Raw genomic sequence first — 16,266 nt, 5'->3', positions numbered from 1 at the left:
CTATGTTACTGTCATATTGCTATTAAGGTTTTGGGGGTTGTGAGGAGGCTTTTTACATCAAACTGGTTTCAGTCACTACCTTGCATTAATTGAAAACTTTGGTGAGATAAAAAATTATAATGGGAGATTTAGGAACATTCTGAATTAGATGCTTATCTTGAAATAGATCCTGTGCTTGTCTTGAGCACCTTTGTCTTATTGGGTAAACTAGCCTTGGTACCCCACCCCCTCAATTAAAAAGCAAAACACATGTATTATAATTGCAGATTAGGTAAGTCTAGTGTTATTAATTATTACATGATTTTTAAAAATTACTATAGACATGTACAGAGTATTAGATCACATAACTGGCAATCAGCAAATTGGTAGCTGTTTAAAACCAGCAGGAAATTGGGTGTGGGTTCAGAATTAAAACTCTAGAAAAAGGATCTGTCCCTTCACACGTGAAAAGCAGAGCCTTCTATATGAATGTTTCTGCCCGTTTGCAGAGTGATGTTCAGTCTGGGATTTGAACAGTTACTGCTCCACCTATTGGAGCTTTTTTGCTTTCTGCCTTCTGCATTGTGTGGGTTGTATTTCTGAATTCCGAAGTCTGCTGCTCTCTGTGAAATGAAGGTTTTCTGTGATGCAGGCATTCAAGTCAAATTGAGCTGTATTGTCCACCTCGTAAGTAACGAAATCATCTGCTGTCCATGCAGTATGGAGGCTCTGCCCTGTGAGTGGCCGTGTACCCTCCATTATTCTTTGTTATTGAGCAGGATCACCGACAAGTTTGCCAAACAGATGCAGGGCCGTGCCAAGCCGTCAATTTGAAGATATGAGTCTGTGCCATTAATAGTCCAAGCCGTATAATCGGGGACTGACGTGTGGCTCTCTCCCCTTCCCCCGAATTTCAGAAACTGTCCCTGAGTCATGGCGGACAGGAGGCTAGAGGAGTCATGTGAAGAAGCCTGCGAGTCATTAGTGAGGCGGGAGTACGAGGCGACCGTGGGCCACAGCACGGAGGCGCTGCTCGCGCTCAGCCTGCAGGCCCCCAGCCCCTCATTGGTGTCCCTTCGTGGTCGCATCCTGCTCTGCCGCATCGCTGCCCTGCTGCAGCTGGTGAGGCCACCTGCACATGCACGTTTGGTCTGATCTTATTTATGTTCCGCGGTGTGTCACTCACGGGTGACATGTGTGGTCCCCACTCAAGTAACGGGAGCTGTATTCTGAGACATCGAAACGTGGCACTAACTACTACACCTTGCCAGTCCGCTGCCGGCGATCCGTATGAGTCTCGACAGTTTGCGCATTTAAGTTGCGCTTTTGGACGGTAGTCGTTAGTCACCTTTACTCGAACGGCGAAGTTTGGCGAACGAGCGGACAAAGCATGGCAGAGATAAGTTGGTAAGTCAAAACAGGCAGCCATTCAGAGATGCCCATAAGTCGGAGCAGGGCTCTCGGCAAGTGGGGACCCTGTCACCTGTCGGCTTGTGACGCACGGCCAGCTGAAAGCAGAGCCTTTCCCTGTCACTTCGGAAGGCTGTAGCTGGGTTTATGTGGTGGGTGGTATTATAGTATGGAGGAATATTTGTGTGTGGGTGACCTTAGAAAGGGGAAATCACCAGCTAAAAATATTCAGTAAATTTTGCTTTCGAAGTGCACGTTACCTGTTTCTGCTGAGGTATCAACGTCAGTAAGGTTCCTCCCAGAAGCCGTAGCTCCCCCCGTGTTGTTTTTCATCACGGAATTGTCATTTCTGTTTTATTCCCAATCTTTTTTTCCCCATTATGTAACCAAGCCTCTGTTTCTCTGCCAACAGAAAAAGTACGATGAAGCGGACGAGGACTGCAAACGCGGTGAGTCTGCGGCAACAAGGAAGCTTATCAGATCCTTCTGTTCCTCAAGTTCTGCTGTGGGGGGAGCCTGGCCAGGCGTGATCCTGAGTCTTGCGCTTTTCCATCTCGGAACCTTGACTTGCCGGAGGACCTTGACTTAACCGTCGGCGGCGTTAATCCGGTCGCTTGCGGATCAGTTGGCTTCTTGGCGTGGCGCAGATGGATGGATGGTGCCTTCACGGTGTCCTCTCTTGTGCTTGCAGTGCTGGCAGAGGAGCTGGCGAAGGGGGATGGCTCATTTCAGGCCGGCCTGCGAGGCATGCTCCTGGACGGCAGCCTGCAGGAAGTCTCTGCTGTCCTCTCCAAGTCCCTCTTCGGGGAGCCCCTGGTAAGCTGTCACCCCCCTTCACTTGCAGTATATTGTGCTCCTTGTGATCTTGTCACGGCTTCACATGTAAGGGGAGGCAGAGCGGTGCTTCAGATGGAGCGCAGAGCCTAAAGGAGACCCCCCCCCCCCTCGTTGGTGTCGGCCACTCGCCTTCTGATAGTGCTTTGAGATGGTTTTTGTGGAATGTATGGATCTCGCATGTTGGGAATGTGGAGCGCAGTGCTCCGGACCAGATGGCCTACAGTTTTCTGATCTCTGAATAAAGCGGAATGTTTAAATTCAAAGCAAAAATAACGCGATTTGTATGTCAGATGTAAAATACAGACCCAGAATAGAGCTGATGTTACTCACTGCTATGGCACCGCACCAGGTCCTGGCCGATTACCATTGTCGATGTAGCTTTAAGCGCGTTTTTAAATAGAGCTGTACGAAATGCTTGTATCAGAATGTTCTGTGAAGTATTAAGGAGTAGGTTGTAAATGTTACATCTTTTGGCGCAGAGCTGTATTGTGTTACTGGGAGTTCATTAGGAGACAGTATTTCACCTAAAATGTACTCTGAATGTAGCAAAATTATCTTTACACTCTTTGCCTAGAATGGGATCGTGACAAAGGATTTAACCAGATTGAAAGTGCTTCTGTCAGAAATTCAAGTAAGTGCTTCTGTGTGTGTTTGTGTTTGTGTTGCCATTGGCTGCTCTGCCCACATGAGTCTGTCAGCACGCACCTATCTCTGTGTGTTCCCATGACTTTCTTCCCTTTTTTTTTGGGACTGACATGGTTTTGTTCTTCACATCCACACTGCAGATCTCCTTACGCTGTGGGCTCCTCACGTACTGCACGGATACTGTGTCAGTTCATCGCTGAATATATTTAGAATTTAAGTCCATCGAGTTAAATATGATGCCCCTGGAATGAGTTAATTGTGTTGCCCTTCCCTTTACTCTGACCGTCCCTTGACACTTGTAGCTTTTAGTGCTTGTGTAGCTTATGCTGACCTTTGCTAGGTGAGGCTCATTTTTCAGCCACCGGTCACATGACATACTCTTGCCTGATATTGTGAATTGATGAATTTGACTATGAATTCTGTGAACTGATAAGAACAACTTGTTTTGTTTTTTCAAAAAAGATATTAAACGTGTTCCTTATGCACTATATTCACAGTTACTTATTTAGCTCAAGCTTTTGTACAAAGGGATGTGCAGTTGGGGGTCAGAGAGCAGGGTTAGCCGATGTCCCTGGGGCAGGTGGGGTTAATAGACGTATTACTGTGTGAAGCAATGGGGTTTGAACCTCCAACTTTCAGGATATGGGCACAGAACCCTAGCTGGCTGAGCCACACTTTTGAAAACCTTTTCAGCTGATGTGCAGTTTCTGCTTAACCCTCCGGAGTCGGCGATCTGACAGAAATTTCGCAAAACCCTGTAAATAACATTGCGAATTGTTATTTACATTAATAATTGTTAATTAAACATTTCAAAAACACCCTCAGAAACCTTGGACGGTCTACTTTTCAAATATATATAGCTAGAAACTAAATATATTTTTACAGCTTCGTGATACGAATAAGAAGAACAAGAGTGACTGACCTAAGCGTCTGCGTCTCGAAGCCGCTCTGATCGCCCTCCCACTTATTTCATGATAATAACATGATAATCCGACAGTTGGTATTGGGTAAAGAAATATGTGAATACGCCCATTGTGACTCAAATAAACATGAGCACATGTCTGGGTGGTGTTTACACTGATCGGCCGCTGAAGCTTTGCGCAGCGTTGCCACTTTCCTCAGCGAATCTCATGCCTGTGTTCATTCCAGTGCTGTTCATTCACATGCGAATGCGGTTTGAATACGCGGAAATGCTGCTATTTAGAATGCGAATAGCGATCTTCAGGTGAGGGCAGTACTACACGCCCCCGATGCCGGTAAAACAAAGAAAGGTGACATGGTTTACTTTTTTGCCTATTTAATCTAATTTTAAAAACTTTAATACTTCCGACAATGGACGTTTTGAAAAGAAGACAGATTACGGATTTAGTCGGCATTTTTTCACGATTCTACATAAAAATTTCTACATAAAGATATAAACTGAAATACACAAGAAAGATACACCCTCGTCCCCAGAGGGTTAATATCATCTTCACATAATAAATTCAAATGAGCATAAGGAATCTGTAGAATCTGTATTAAAATGCTGCCGTTTTTATGAGCAGAAGCTTCCAGTTCTCTGTTGCTGGTGACAGTTGTGGGTAAAACACTCTATGACACGCCGAGTAAGACCCGTGGTTTTGCCTGCCTTAACGTCTACTTTTCCGGTTTGATTTTGCAGACATTAAGCAGTAAGATGGCCTCGGAGTATAGTGAAGACAATGAAGAAGGTGAGCGGTTTATGTCTCTGTGCCGCAGCCAGGTTGTGACCCAGAGTGGCTGCTGCGATGCCCATCTCTGCCTCCCACACCCAGGGGAGGTGATAGCGGGTAGCATAGAGCTCATTAAACTGGACTTTCCATCGGAAGGCTGATGCTGCATTACTCTGTCAGGCTACTGTGATTTGCATGTGCAGCCTTTTGTCAAAACTCCTGCTTTAAGGGGATTTTCAATACAATACAATGTTCTTTGTGTGTGTGGGGGGTGTGTGCATAGAGCCTGTCTGACATGTCAGTCTAAGAATACCTGATAGGGGTGGGCTGCTCTGACCGCAGAAGCAGGGGCAGTGTGAGAGTGTCAGCCGGCCGCGGTAAGCCGCTCTGGACCAGTGCGTCCGCAGGGCTGAGCCACGGGACGGTGGCCTGTAGACCCAGCTCATGTTTCCGTCTCCCTGCTTTTGCAGACGTGCAGGATGGCTGGCAGTTTCGGCCCCCGCCCAGAGGGGTGACCAGCAGTGAGGAATACACCCTGTGTAAGAGGTAATGCTTTCTATTTCACCTCTCCTGCCTCTGCCATACCCACCAGGATGATTGCCGTGGATTTTTTTGTGGGTCCTAAAATCCAGGGAGGGAATTCCATTGTTAAAGGGGCCCTATTGTTCTAATTTTCACTCTACGTAATTTGATTTTTGGAGTGGAATAGATGTGCATTTTCAAAATGTTCCAAAAACACATTCTTCCTCATACTGTACATCTCTAGTAGTCTGTCTATACCTCTCTAAAGAGCTCTGTTAGAGCTTCAAGCCCCACCCTGATGAGCCCAAGGCGCTCTGATTGGTTAACTTGCCCGATTGATCAGTTTGTCCTATACTTTCTGCCTCCTGCAGTCTGCAGACAGATTCTTGCAGGTAGGCAGCCAATAAGGATTGTGTTACGAGGTGACCTCACCACGTCCCAGAAGGCCTGGAATTCTAACGTGGCATTTCAGGCAGATCAGGGAAGAGTGGTTTCTCTGAGTTACTCTCCTAGGTATGTACTTGGGGCCTTAAGACTTTGCAGACCGTTCACATGCACGTAAAGCTATATAACACACTAAAGGAAAGAGGAAATAAAGGAAAAGCATAATAGGGCTCCTATAAAATCTGAGACACTTTATAACTTGTGGCTCATGCATGTTGTCTTGCATTTGTTTGTCAAGCGGCCAATCTTGTTGAACTAAATTTCAACGGACAAGAAATTGAAAAACCACTTGGAAAATATCAAACAAGCAAGCCAGCAAATGGTCTGTGACTTCATTGGTTGAGGGGATGTCTGGCGGTACTGAGACCCTGGTGGGATTGTTGGTTTTTTTTCTTGCCTTCAGGATGGGTCATTCAGACACTGGGCATCAGAGGTGGAAAGTTCAGGTTCAGGAAGTACAAGTCCAGCCCAAGATTTTATTTCAGCCAGGCAGTTGAGTGAATGTGACTCTCTGTGCTAAACTGGTTGGTTAAAATAAAATCTTGGTCTGGATCTGTACTTTCTGAACCTGAACTTTCCACCTCTTCCACGCATTGAACAATATTATCTGATGCTTTTTTTAAAACTGGGTTTGCTCCTTGCCCCCTGCTGCAATTTTAGCCAGCCTCTGCTAAATAGAAAGGTTAAAATGTGTATTTGTGAGAGGCTGGCCACCTACGGTTGACTCATTCCGACGTTGAAGGCTCTCATGGCTCTGCACGCAGGTTCCTGGAGCAGGGCCTGTGCCGCTATGGCGCCCAGTGCACGTCGGCCCACTCGCGTGAGGAGCTGGCCGAGTGGCAGAAGCGCTACGCCTCCCGCCTCATCCGCCTCAAGCAGCAGCAGGAGGGCCGCCACTTTGCCGAGAACTACATGGAGGCCCTCATTGAGAAGTGGATGAACTCCCTGTCCCCAGAGAAAGTGGTACGCCCCGGCTCCACCACGTCAACCGGCGGGGGTCAGACCTCCATTTGCTGCCTTCTCAGGTCGCCTCTTCCCTTTGACCAGCACCCTCTAGCCGTCAAATCCAACATGGAATCGAATGAAGACGGCAGTAGGCCATGCGTAGCTCGTAGCCTCGATGTAGCCTGAGGCGATGGGAGTGAAGACAAGCGAGCGATGTTAAGTAAACAGACGGCCCCTGCTGAATATGCAGAATACCAGCCCGACAGCGACGAGCTCGCAAATTACCACTGGGGTCCCTCCAGCGTTTTGAGTTCCGCAGTGTCATGATATTATTACTCTGCCGAAGTATGTTTTGGATTTCTGTGTTTTACACTGTCCTGTTTGTGTATGTTCCATATGTCTCTCTGTATGAATGATGTCTTTTCGTTGTTTTCTTTTTTAAGCTGAGTGAATATTTGGATGGCGTGAGTGTGGAGCACGGCTCGGATCTCTCGGTAACAGTCACCACCAAGAAGTCGTCTCACTCCTGGATGTTCTCCCTCTTCTGCAAGGTAGGGGGCGTGTTTGATCCCAGGCCTCTCCTGTTCGTCTTTCATGTGCCTGTTAGACTCCTGTGCATATTGGACTAGTAGACTAGTGTGGGAAGTTTAATTCTCATGTGTCCTTGCCTCTGAATTTATTCTTGTATGAGCTAGTACATTGTCCTATTGCTTTATGAGTAAACACATGAGATGTTTATACAAAGAAAAATAGCTGTCAGATTTACTGAGAGGCTCACCAGCCGGTTTAGATGGGTCCTGGAGATGTGGATCGGCTCTGAGGGTGCCTGGTTCTGGTACTGACCGTGGGCGCCATGCTGTGCCCTCTGCTCCTCCTCCAGCCTGCGCGGATGCTGTACCGCGTCGCCCTGCTGTACGACGCCCACCGCCCCCATTTCTCCATCACGGCAGTGATGGCGGGTGACTCGGCCGGCCAGACGCGGCAGGAGGTGCCCGAGGGTTGCCAGGAGTGGACCGGTGACAGCGTGGCCCAGAACGGCACGGACCACTGTATCTATAAGGTGGAGGTGGCCTTCAGCACGGAGATCTTTGGCACTTTCCGGCAAACCATCGTCTTCGACTTTGGCTCAGAGCCGGTGCTGATGCAGAGAGTTATGGTGGATGCTGCCTCAATAGAGGGTATGTCTCCTGAGGGCTGATGTTTTCATTTTATTCCTTATTAATTGTAAGCATTATTATTAATAATATTATTATGTCCTCCACCACCACTTTGCAAACACCCTTCTGTTTTTTTCACCCAGTGGTCATTGCTTTCTCAGTCTTCACACCAAGGGTAGTGAGACAGATATGCTCACCACATCCTCACACGCAAAGACCCTCATGCACACACACTGGTCACCCGATGAAATAGCAGAAATGAAACCGACAGACGGCCTCTCTTCTGCACTCGGGCGATGTCCGTTGAGCGCGGCGTTTCGTATCGCTTGTTAAATAACACACCGTTTTGGTGCGTTTGGCATTAATCCGGGTGCAGCGGCTCATTAAGACACACCCGTAACTCACGGGCGCAGGCGTTTTGTTCCGGCAGAAGCGCGATCCACACAGACTCCAGGCACACAGGACAGAACAGGACATTTTAATAACCTCGCGCCGTGATGCATCTGCAGTTTCCAGCTTCTGTGCTGGTTGTTAACGCACATCCCTGTCGGGAATAGGTGGTTACACAATGCCGTTCTCTAAAAGGGGTGCGACATGCATCCTGGTGAACTTTGTTGTATAAAGCTGTTGTGAATTAAGTGAGAGCAGACTGGCTTTGTACTTAAATTCATGTTGTGGAGCTGACGTACCAAGTGGTGCCAAGGCTACTATGTCACCAAATGCTAGATTCCCCCCCCCCCCCCCCCCCATACCTGCCTGCAAATTCTTCAGGCCCTTTAAGAGAGGGCGAGCCCTGCATGTGGGAGGTCTCGCCTTTCATGCATCCTCATTGGCTGATGGGCAATCATGTTTGCCAAGGCTGATACTAGGCGCTCTGTCAGGCAGAGAGGCCATGCTGAGGGTGTCGCCCACAACAGCCCCTGATGGATCCCTGCCAGGCGGGCAGGCGACGATTAACGCCGCCACGGCTGCCATCCTCCCGGCCTCCACGCCCGATTGGCCCCGGGCATCATTAAAAACAGCTGCACTTAAGATCCTTAAGGCGGCCAGTAGCTCAAGGTGTTAAAGATGCAGAATCAGGCATGTGGATCTGGAAGGCTGCCCTTTCTTTAACCCCAGGAGTACTGCACCGGGGGTGCTGAGTAAATGGCTGCCCCTGTGCTCTCGCATTTTTATACATGTTTCTGCATGTCTAATGAAGCCACATGAAATATGAAATGATAGTTTATTTGCCATGCGCACATGTAATGATGCACTGGGAATATATAGCTCCGGAGACCACGGCAAAATGTTCACTCCCTCATTTCTCGATGTGTGAGTATGCACCTGTGCAAAATGCAGACTTTTAAAAAAATTTTTTGCAAACTCCATCCTGGCTCTTCCCTGCTTCTCATTGATGAAGGGCTTCTTCCTTGCTCTGTGGGACGCTCTGTCAGTCCTGCTTCTAGGAGTCTGTTACGAACTGTCCTTGCAGTGCACTTGTCCTTGAAGGTCATTTGGTGTCATCCTCCGATTTATGAGGCACTGCCGGATAAGTTGACGGTCATCTCTGGCATCAGAAATTTACTTTTGCCCTCTACCAGGCTGGTTTTTTGCCAGCTTCTCCTGTTTCAATTTGTCCTTGTGTGCTGCTGTCTTAGAAACTTTGAGCCTGGAAGCAGCCGGCCGCACAGTGTAGCCTTCTGCCAGCACAACCTGGATTAAACCAGGATCAACAAATACAGGTCTCAGTTTTTCCCAGTGGTGTGTGTGTACACACACACACACACACACACACACACACATACATGTACAGGCACACAAAAGAGAGCACAGGGTGAGGTTGTTTATCTGCACCCTTTACAGTGTTTCAGCGAGTTACGGGGCCACACACCAGGCCACTGTGAATAAGTGTAAACCAAGGAATTCCTCTGAACCTGCACTCATACGAATAAGGGAGAAATAAAAAAGCGTCTTGGAGTGTATCTGAGGTTGTGGACTAGTGTTTCAGGTAGCCACTCTTATACTGATGGTCAGCTCTGTTGAATATGTTCACTTATACATGGATTTTGTGAAATGGCAAGGTCAGAATATATGAATGTGAAATTACATGGTAATGTGTCCTGTAGCACATATTTGGTTTGCATTTTAATATAATGTATTAAGATGCAAATTCTTCGCACGCATGACATATTCCTTTACAGTAGTTATGTCACACTTGGCTTAAAATAGCATTTTTCATTTTAGCGCGAGTTTAAAAAAAGGCCTGTTTTTTTTTTTTCTCTCCCCACGTGAAAGTGTATTTCAGCAGTCAGTGTTTTTACATTCTGCATAAGGTAGCCTTTTCTGGCCTGACATTTCCTGCATTAGGTAATATGGGCTTTACTTCTTACTTGCTTCTTATTTCACAGTAGACAGGAACGGCTGTTACAGAAGGAAAACTGGCATATTTTGGGAGGGAAGATCCATAAAAACATAACCATTTTATTTACGAAGATCTTATCAACCAAGCTTGTTATGATGGTACTTGTGACATAAATAGCACGTGATTGTTTCATTCTGTAGGTGAATGTGCTGCTTGTGTAATTCATGTCATTAGCCTGATCTACAAAACCTGCATGACAAAGCTAATACAGTAAGAATGCCCTCTAACTAGTAACCCTAATGAATTACTGAAGTGTCAGTTTGCCAGCCTATGATATGTGAAATGTTCAGGAAGTCACTTAATTGGCATTAACACTCCTGGTGTCTGAAAATCCCTGTCAACACAAGGTGTTCTCTCGTAATGTGTTTTTTTAATTATTGCCAAATGTTTGTTCTTAAGCACATGCAAAGTGTACACTGCCAGCTGGCTGGAGATTAGCTGTTCAACTTTATAAAATTGATTTTCCTCTAGTAGTGACAGTTAACATGTGGTGAGGTATGTTGTGGTGGATAAAGGTTCTTAACACAATGGGCAGCAATACTACCGGGAAACATTTATCTTTTTTGGTGCTGATCGCTATGGATTGTGTTTCAGGTAAATGCAGATATTGTAGGATTTTGGATTTTGAGGCCTTTCATAGTGAGAATATTGAGTCCCGTGTTTGTGCTGAGCCTGAGGGATAATTATATGTGAAAGTCTTTTTAAAGTATGTCATTGGTTGCAATATGTCCTGTTTATATGTTTTCATTGTTTGGAAAGTTTGTATTTTAAACCTTTAAACCTTTCACAAAGTTGGTCTGTTCTATACTTTGAAGATTTTACGAAAATAAATTTGAGGATTTTGACTAAGTGACCCACCAGGACCCTACTTGGGGTTCATGTGGTAACCAGTCACAGGACCGGGTTAGTTGCTATGCCCACTGCTGATGGCTTATTCAATCCCACAACACAGCTTTTCCAAAGCCAGTCCTCAGTGACCCTCAGACACCTCGTGTTTTTCTCCCTCCCAGCTTCCTGCCAGTCAGTCCACATTTTTGCTCCCTTCGGGAGCTGGGAGGGAGCAAAAATATGGACTGACTGGTGTTCCCTGACAACCGGAATGGGAAACACTGCCATAACAGAATGTGCTCTGTCTTCACCTTGCACAGACTTGGAGCACCTCATGCATGCCCGGCAACAGCTGCAGATGACCGCCAAGCGCTGGGACTCGTCCTGCAAGACCATTGTGGAGTTTGGGCCCAGCGAGTCCATGGAGCTGGAGCGTAGTCTACTAACCCGCTACCAGATCCCCCTCTCCGCCGACCAGCTCTTCACCCAGTCGGTCCTCGACAAGATGCTCACCAAGGAGAACTACCAGGCCCGTCTGCATGACCTGCTGTACATCGAGGAGATAGCCCAGTACAAGGAAGTCAGCAAGTACGTGTGCCGTGCACCAGGATCCACATGTATCACCCTTTAGCCTCCATCCTGCTGAGCTTCCGTCAGTCGTGCCCGCCAATTCCCCACTTCTATGTGGTGAGGACAGTTTGTAATGTGCCAGTGACCTATTTCCGTTCCAGTTACGTTTACGTTTCATTGGCTTTTGTCCTCTTGGCTCAGTATGCCGTTGATGAGACTGAGGGAGTTTTGGACCGCTCTCGTGTCTCGTTCATCCTTTTTAGGAATGCCTGAGGGGGGGTGGCTGCTACCTGGAGGTTTTGCTGTGGATTGCGTGCTTCACTTGACTGACGGAGATACTCTTTTGTTGTACTTGCAGTATCTTTTGAAATGGCCTTCGGAATGAAGCAAACAGCAGAAAGCCTATCGAGCTGGAATAAGGCCTCCAGTACTTCTCAGTCTTAATGCTATTTGCATATTTTTCCATGCGGCCTGATGGATCCCTTATGAATTGCATATTAGCTAAAACGCATCTCTTCTCTGACAGCTTATTAATATAATTTTTCCTGTGTTTTGACACCTTTTTCCCCTCCTGTGAGTCTCTGCCCAACTCATTCATTTTCAACTCTGTCACATGCTTTTGTTTGAATTACACCCCCCCCCCCCATACACAAACACCCAAACATCAGATTGGAGGTTGGGAGCTACGTTCTGATATGCTGCCCAGCACCTTTATGAAATGCGGCTCATTCCACTGTGTGCCATATGCTCCTAGTGACTAATAGAATGATCCATGTATGCTACTTTTAATATGTTATTAGTGCAGTGAAATGCAGATATAGTGTAGTAAATGAATGCCGCTTTGCCATGAGTGCAGGTTTAAGGACAGACATGGCTGCGCTTCTCCACATCCACCACTAGGTGCCAGCATAGGTCTTCGTCCAGTTTGGCTCGGTTCAGGGAGTCGCTGATGTGGCGCTACGCCCCGGCGGCCTTGTGGGGTTGACATCCCGGCAGGTGGGGAGGAAAACTACAACGAGCGATGGTGGCTTTACCCTCCCTCTTGTGGGTGTGTGAGTGCTGATGGGGGGGGGGAGGGGCGGTCATATGCGGGTGATCTGACATCACTGTCTTACCCTGCCGACCTTTGATAAGTCTGCCGGCGTCTGTGTTCTGAAAGTCGAGGTGAATTGTTGGTAATGAGCGGCTCGTTAGAGAGCAGGGCATAGGACACTGGCTTGTGGAAGTGTGTGTGTGTCTGTCTTTTAAATGGGGAGACTCTTCAGCATCTATAAGACTGGAACGTGTGTGCGTGTGTGCTTGTTGAATTGAAGTGATTTGCAGCCTCTGTGCTAATTCGCCTCCTGCTGCTCCGTGTAACGAGGCTGCAGCCTGGTGGGGTTGTTATGGGAAACCCCCCCTCCCCCCCTGTGGATTATGGCCGGACAGGAACCATAACGCACCCGTCCGTCAGCGGTACAGCGCTAGCGGCCCCAGCCACGCCCCAGTAATGATCACTGGCTCCAGGCTACTGTTCTCTGATCATTTATTCTCAACTGTCTCAATACTGTGAGTTCAATCCCTACTGTGTCTGTCTTATGAGAACTTTGGGGTAATTAGGGACCCCCCCCCCCCCCCCCCCCTCTTTTTCGGTGTCTATAACTGTGAGTTTGAACACCACGTTAAGCAGTTTTCAAACATCTCAAAAAGCGAACAGTAGCAGTGACAGATTTCTCGCAGCACACTGACAAGCCATGAATGTGAACTTGTGTCGCCCCCTGCAGGTTTAACATCAAAGTGAACCTGCAGTTGGTGACGAGCTTCATGCTGACCGGCGTCTCGGGCGGCGCCAAGTATGCCCAGAACGGCCAGCTGTTCGCCCGCTTCCGGCTGACGGAGACGCTGTCCGAGGACACGCTGGCTGGCCGGCTGGTCATGACCAAGGTGAACTCCGTGCTCCTGTTGCCCCTGGGGCGCGAGCGCGGGGGCCAGCCACCCGGGGCCAAGGAGCGGGTCTACGAGGCCGTCATCGAGGAGAAGACCAAGGACTACATCTTCCTCCGTATCTGCAAGGACTGCTGTGACGAGCTGCATCTGCAGCCGGACCGGGAGCTGCAGGTGCGTGGCATCGCCCCCCAGAGCCCCAATGTTCATTACTGCTCTGGCCAGCCGTCTCCCCATTGGCTGAGCCATACTCGATTAGCGTTCTGCGGACCAATCAGGACAGGTGGTTAAGACAAATTGTGGTTGTACGGTTTTCCCTCATGCTTTTGTGCTGCAATTTCTACATGGAAGAGGATGAGTTTTGGTTACAGCTGTCCTGAGAAAGTGTTTAATGAAATTCTGAGAAGCAGTTAATACCGTTTCCAGAAAAAAATTGCCCCTGCCTCATGTGGTGTGACTGTCAGGCTCACATCAGAGAGATGAGGTTTTATCTGCTGACTTTCTGCCTGGAGGTAGAACCTGTCCATCATCTTCGGGATTGAGATCAGGAGTGGGGGGGTGGAGGGGGGTCATGGAAGCACATTGCTCTGAGGTTTCCTGTCCTGTTAGCAAACATAAAGGGTTTTATATTAGGTACAGATTACGTTTTCCCTCCTGGCTACAGGCTGGGGGCCTCAGGAGAGCAGTGGGTCAGGCCTACAGCTGTAAGTTTAAGTAGCTTATTTCAGAATAAATGCTTAAGCTATCAAGTATTCAGGTGTTTTACAAGTGAGGAATTCAGTCTGACTTGCATTTGTACATAGCGCAGTGCTGTCGGTCTGCCCCTCACGCGAGGCTTTATTTCTGTGTCGAGTGGCTGTGAGGTTCAGCCTGTTACTGTCTCCTGCACCAGTTTTATGCCCATTTCTCATGGTGTTCATCAGACACGCCATGCTGGCACAGAACCAGCTGAACCATGTTGCTAACTTTGTGCTGACACTGGAGACTGACCCCCCCACCCCCACCCCCACCCCCACCATTGTAACCCCCACCTTCACCCTTCCAGGTGGAGCTGCAGTTCCAGCTGAACCGGCAGCCCCTCTGTGAAATGCACTACGCCCTGGACCGCATCAAGGACAACGGCATCCTGTTCCCTGACACCAGCATGACTCCCACAATCCCCTGGAGTCCCAACAGGTAGTGGCCTCCCCCGCGCCGTGTCAAGCGGCACAGCGACGCGCCCGTCCGTCCGTGTCCCCCATACCCTGTGCCCTGTACAGGCGCCGGTGCTGGCGATCGGCGGCTCGTTTGGCTGCTCGCTGGCACTGCATGGTAATTAATGATTAAAATCTAACTGGAGTGGCCCTTGGTGCCGTCGGCCTGCGGTTTGCCATGTTGTGCTGTTACCGGGCAGTTTTTCAGCCACTGTGACATAGCAACTTCAAGCTCACTGTGTAATGTGCAGCGTCACTGAACAGGGACTTGGGGTCGGGCTGAATGGGGACCTTTTTATTGAACCTATACTGATATCACTGCTGTAGGGGGGACTGTCATTTTGCAGGATCTCTTTAGCTACCTCAGTGGGAAGAATATGGTAAATTCTTATGGCTGTAAATCATGTACTGTACCTTTAACAAAGAGCCTTGTAGTGTTGCCTTTGCTGGGCCTGCACGTGATAAGGTGATATGAGAGGTGGCAGCTCCCTGTGTTGTCGCCTGCTTTGGCAGCACATGTACAAGGCCTCATGGTGTCCATCAGCATGCCTCTCTTCGTCTGGCTCACACGAGTTCTGCCTGGACCAGTCCATTCCGAAGACGGAAATGGCTAAATCTGCATGGCTCTTTGCTGAGCGGTGTTAAACGATCAAAGAAAAGTGGATGGAGATGTTGCTCTTCAGGACAAAAGCGGGTGTTTAAGGCTTGTTTGTTTCACGTGTTTGGAGGGGGTTGCAGAGCAATAATAGCACCAGGCGTGGCTAATATTCCCCCTGGTTTGTGGTCTGCTCTTGCAGTTTGCACCAGTGCTTTGTGGGGTCATGCCCTATCACCTTCTCTGTTCTGCACTGTATCCGTGGGCTTCCAGGTGAATGACTCCCTTGGATTGGATGGGCTGTGACAGCGATTAGGCAGGTTTCTCTGACTTCAGGACAGGTGCCCATACGGTGGGGATCTGTGAGCTAGCCGGCACGAGCCAGTGTGCCACTTCCCCAGGTGTTCTGCTTTGATTTTTCGGGTGCAGGGAGTTGTGGCAGGCTCGTCCTTGTGAAAGTCGGAGGCACCGCCGCTGACTGTGGTAGCTCTAGTGTGCGTGCGTGCGTGCACGTGCAGGCACTAGGGCTGGGCAATGTGAACAAAAATCCAACTCTCTGTATTTTTTTGTCTGAATAGCGATGCGTGACACATCTTTTCTTTGAAGTGGGCAAAATTTTCAGTTTTAAGTCAAAGCAACATGTGAAATGTTACAAATGCTTATTAAAATAGTGTGGTCAAAATTAAATGCAAATACAGTTACAACTATTCATTGTAGACGTTTTCCAAATGGATGTCTCAAATACAAAATAAATTACGCTTACAACAGTAGTTTTTCATGGGGCAAGTGAAGCAGCTACGACAAAAAAAGCGTTTCACTGTCTCCACCGAAAGACTTTTCCCTCTGATTATGACATTGCTCTCATAACAGAAGGTGAACGCTAAAGGACAAAAAAAGATCTAAATGTAAAACCTATTTGGCAAATGGCTCTAAAACAGGATCTTATAACCACTGAAAGTGCACTTAATAACGGTAAAGATCCTCATTTTGAGGTATCAGTCTTCGGTAAACTGAAAGTGCGCTTAATAACTGTAAAGATCCTCTTTTTAAGGTGTCAGTCTTCGGTAAACTGAAAGTGCGCTTAACTGTAAAGATCCTCATTTTGAGGTATCAGTCTTCAGTA

At 48.0% G+C, this 16,266-nt stretch overlaps 1 protein-coding gene across 1 annotated transcript in view; it reads left to right on the top strand.

The window, feature by feature from the left end:
• Positions 1 to 16,266, top strand: part of LOC125742907 (probable helicase with zinc finger domain) — a 46,975-nt gene that overhangs the window by 3,865 nt on the left and 26,844 nt on the right. Inside the window, 12 exon segments of the mRNA XM_049015353.1 lie at positions 897 to 1,101; positions 1,802 to 1,838; positions 2,081 to 2,205; positions 2,801 to 2,857; positions 4,532 to 4,580; positions 5,033 to 5,108; positions 6,293 to 6,491; positions 6,917 to 7,024; positions 7,354 to 7,651; positions 11,183 to 11,450; positions 13,196 to 13,529; positions 14,401 to 14,531. Of these exon segments, the coding sequence (XP_048871310.1) occupies positions 913 to 1,101; positions 1,802 to 1,838; positions 2,081 to 2,205; positions 2,801 to 2,857; positions 4,532 to 4,580; positions 5,033 to 5,108; positions 6,293 to 6,491; positions 6,917 to 7,024; positions 7,354 to 7,651; positions 11,183 to 11,450; positions 13,196 to 13,529; positions 14,401 to 14,531 (1,871 nt within the window). The 5' untranslated portion in view covers positions 897 to 912.

This window comes from Brienomyrus brachyistius, chromosome 5 (assembly GCF_023856365.1).
Source record: "Brienomyrus brachyistius isolate T26 chromosome 5, BBRACH_0.4, whole genome shotgun sequence".
Lineage (NCBI taxonomy): Eukaryota > Metazoa > Chordata > Actinopteri > Osteoglossiformes > Mormyridae > Brienomyrus > Brienomyrus brachyistius.
This window is presented reverse-complemented; position numbering and strand designations above follow the sequence as displayed.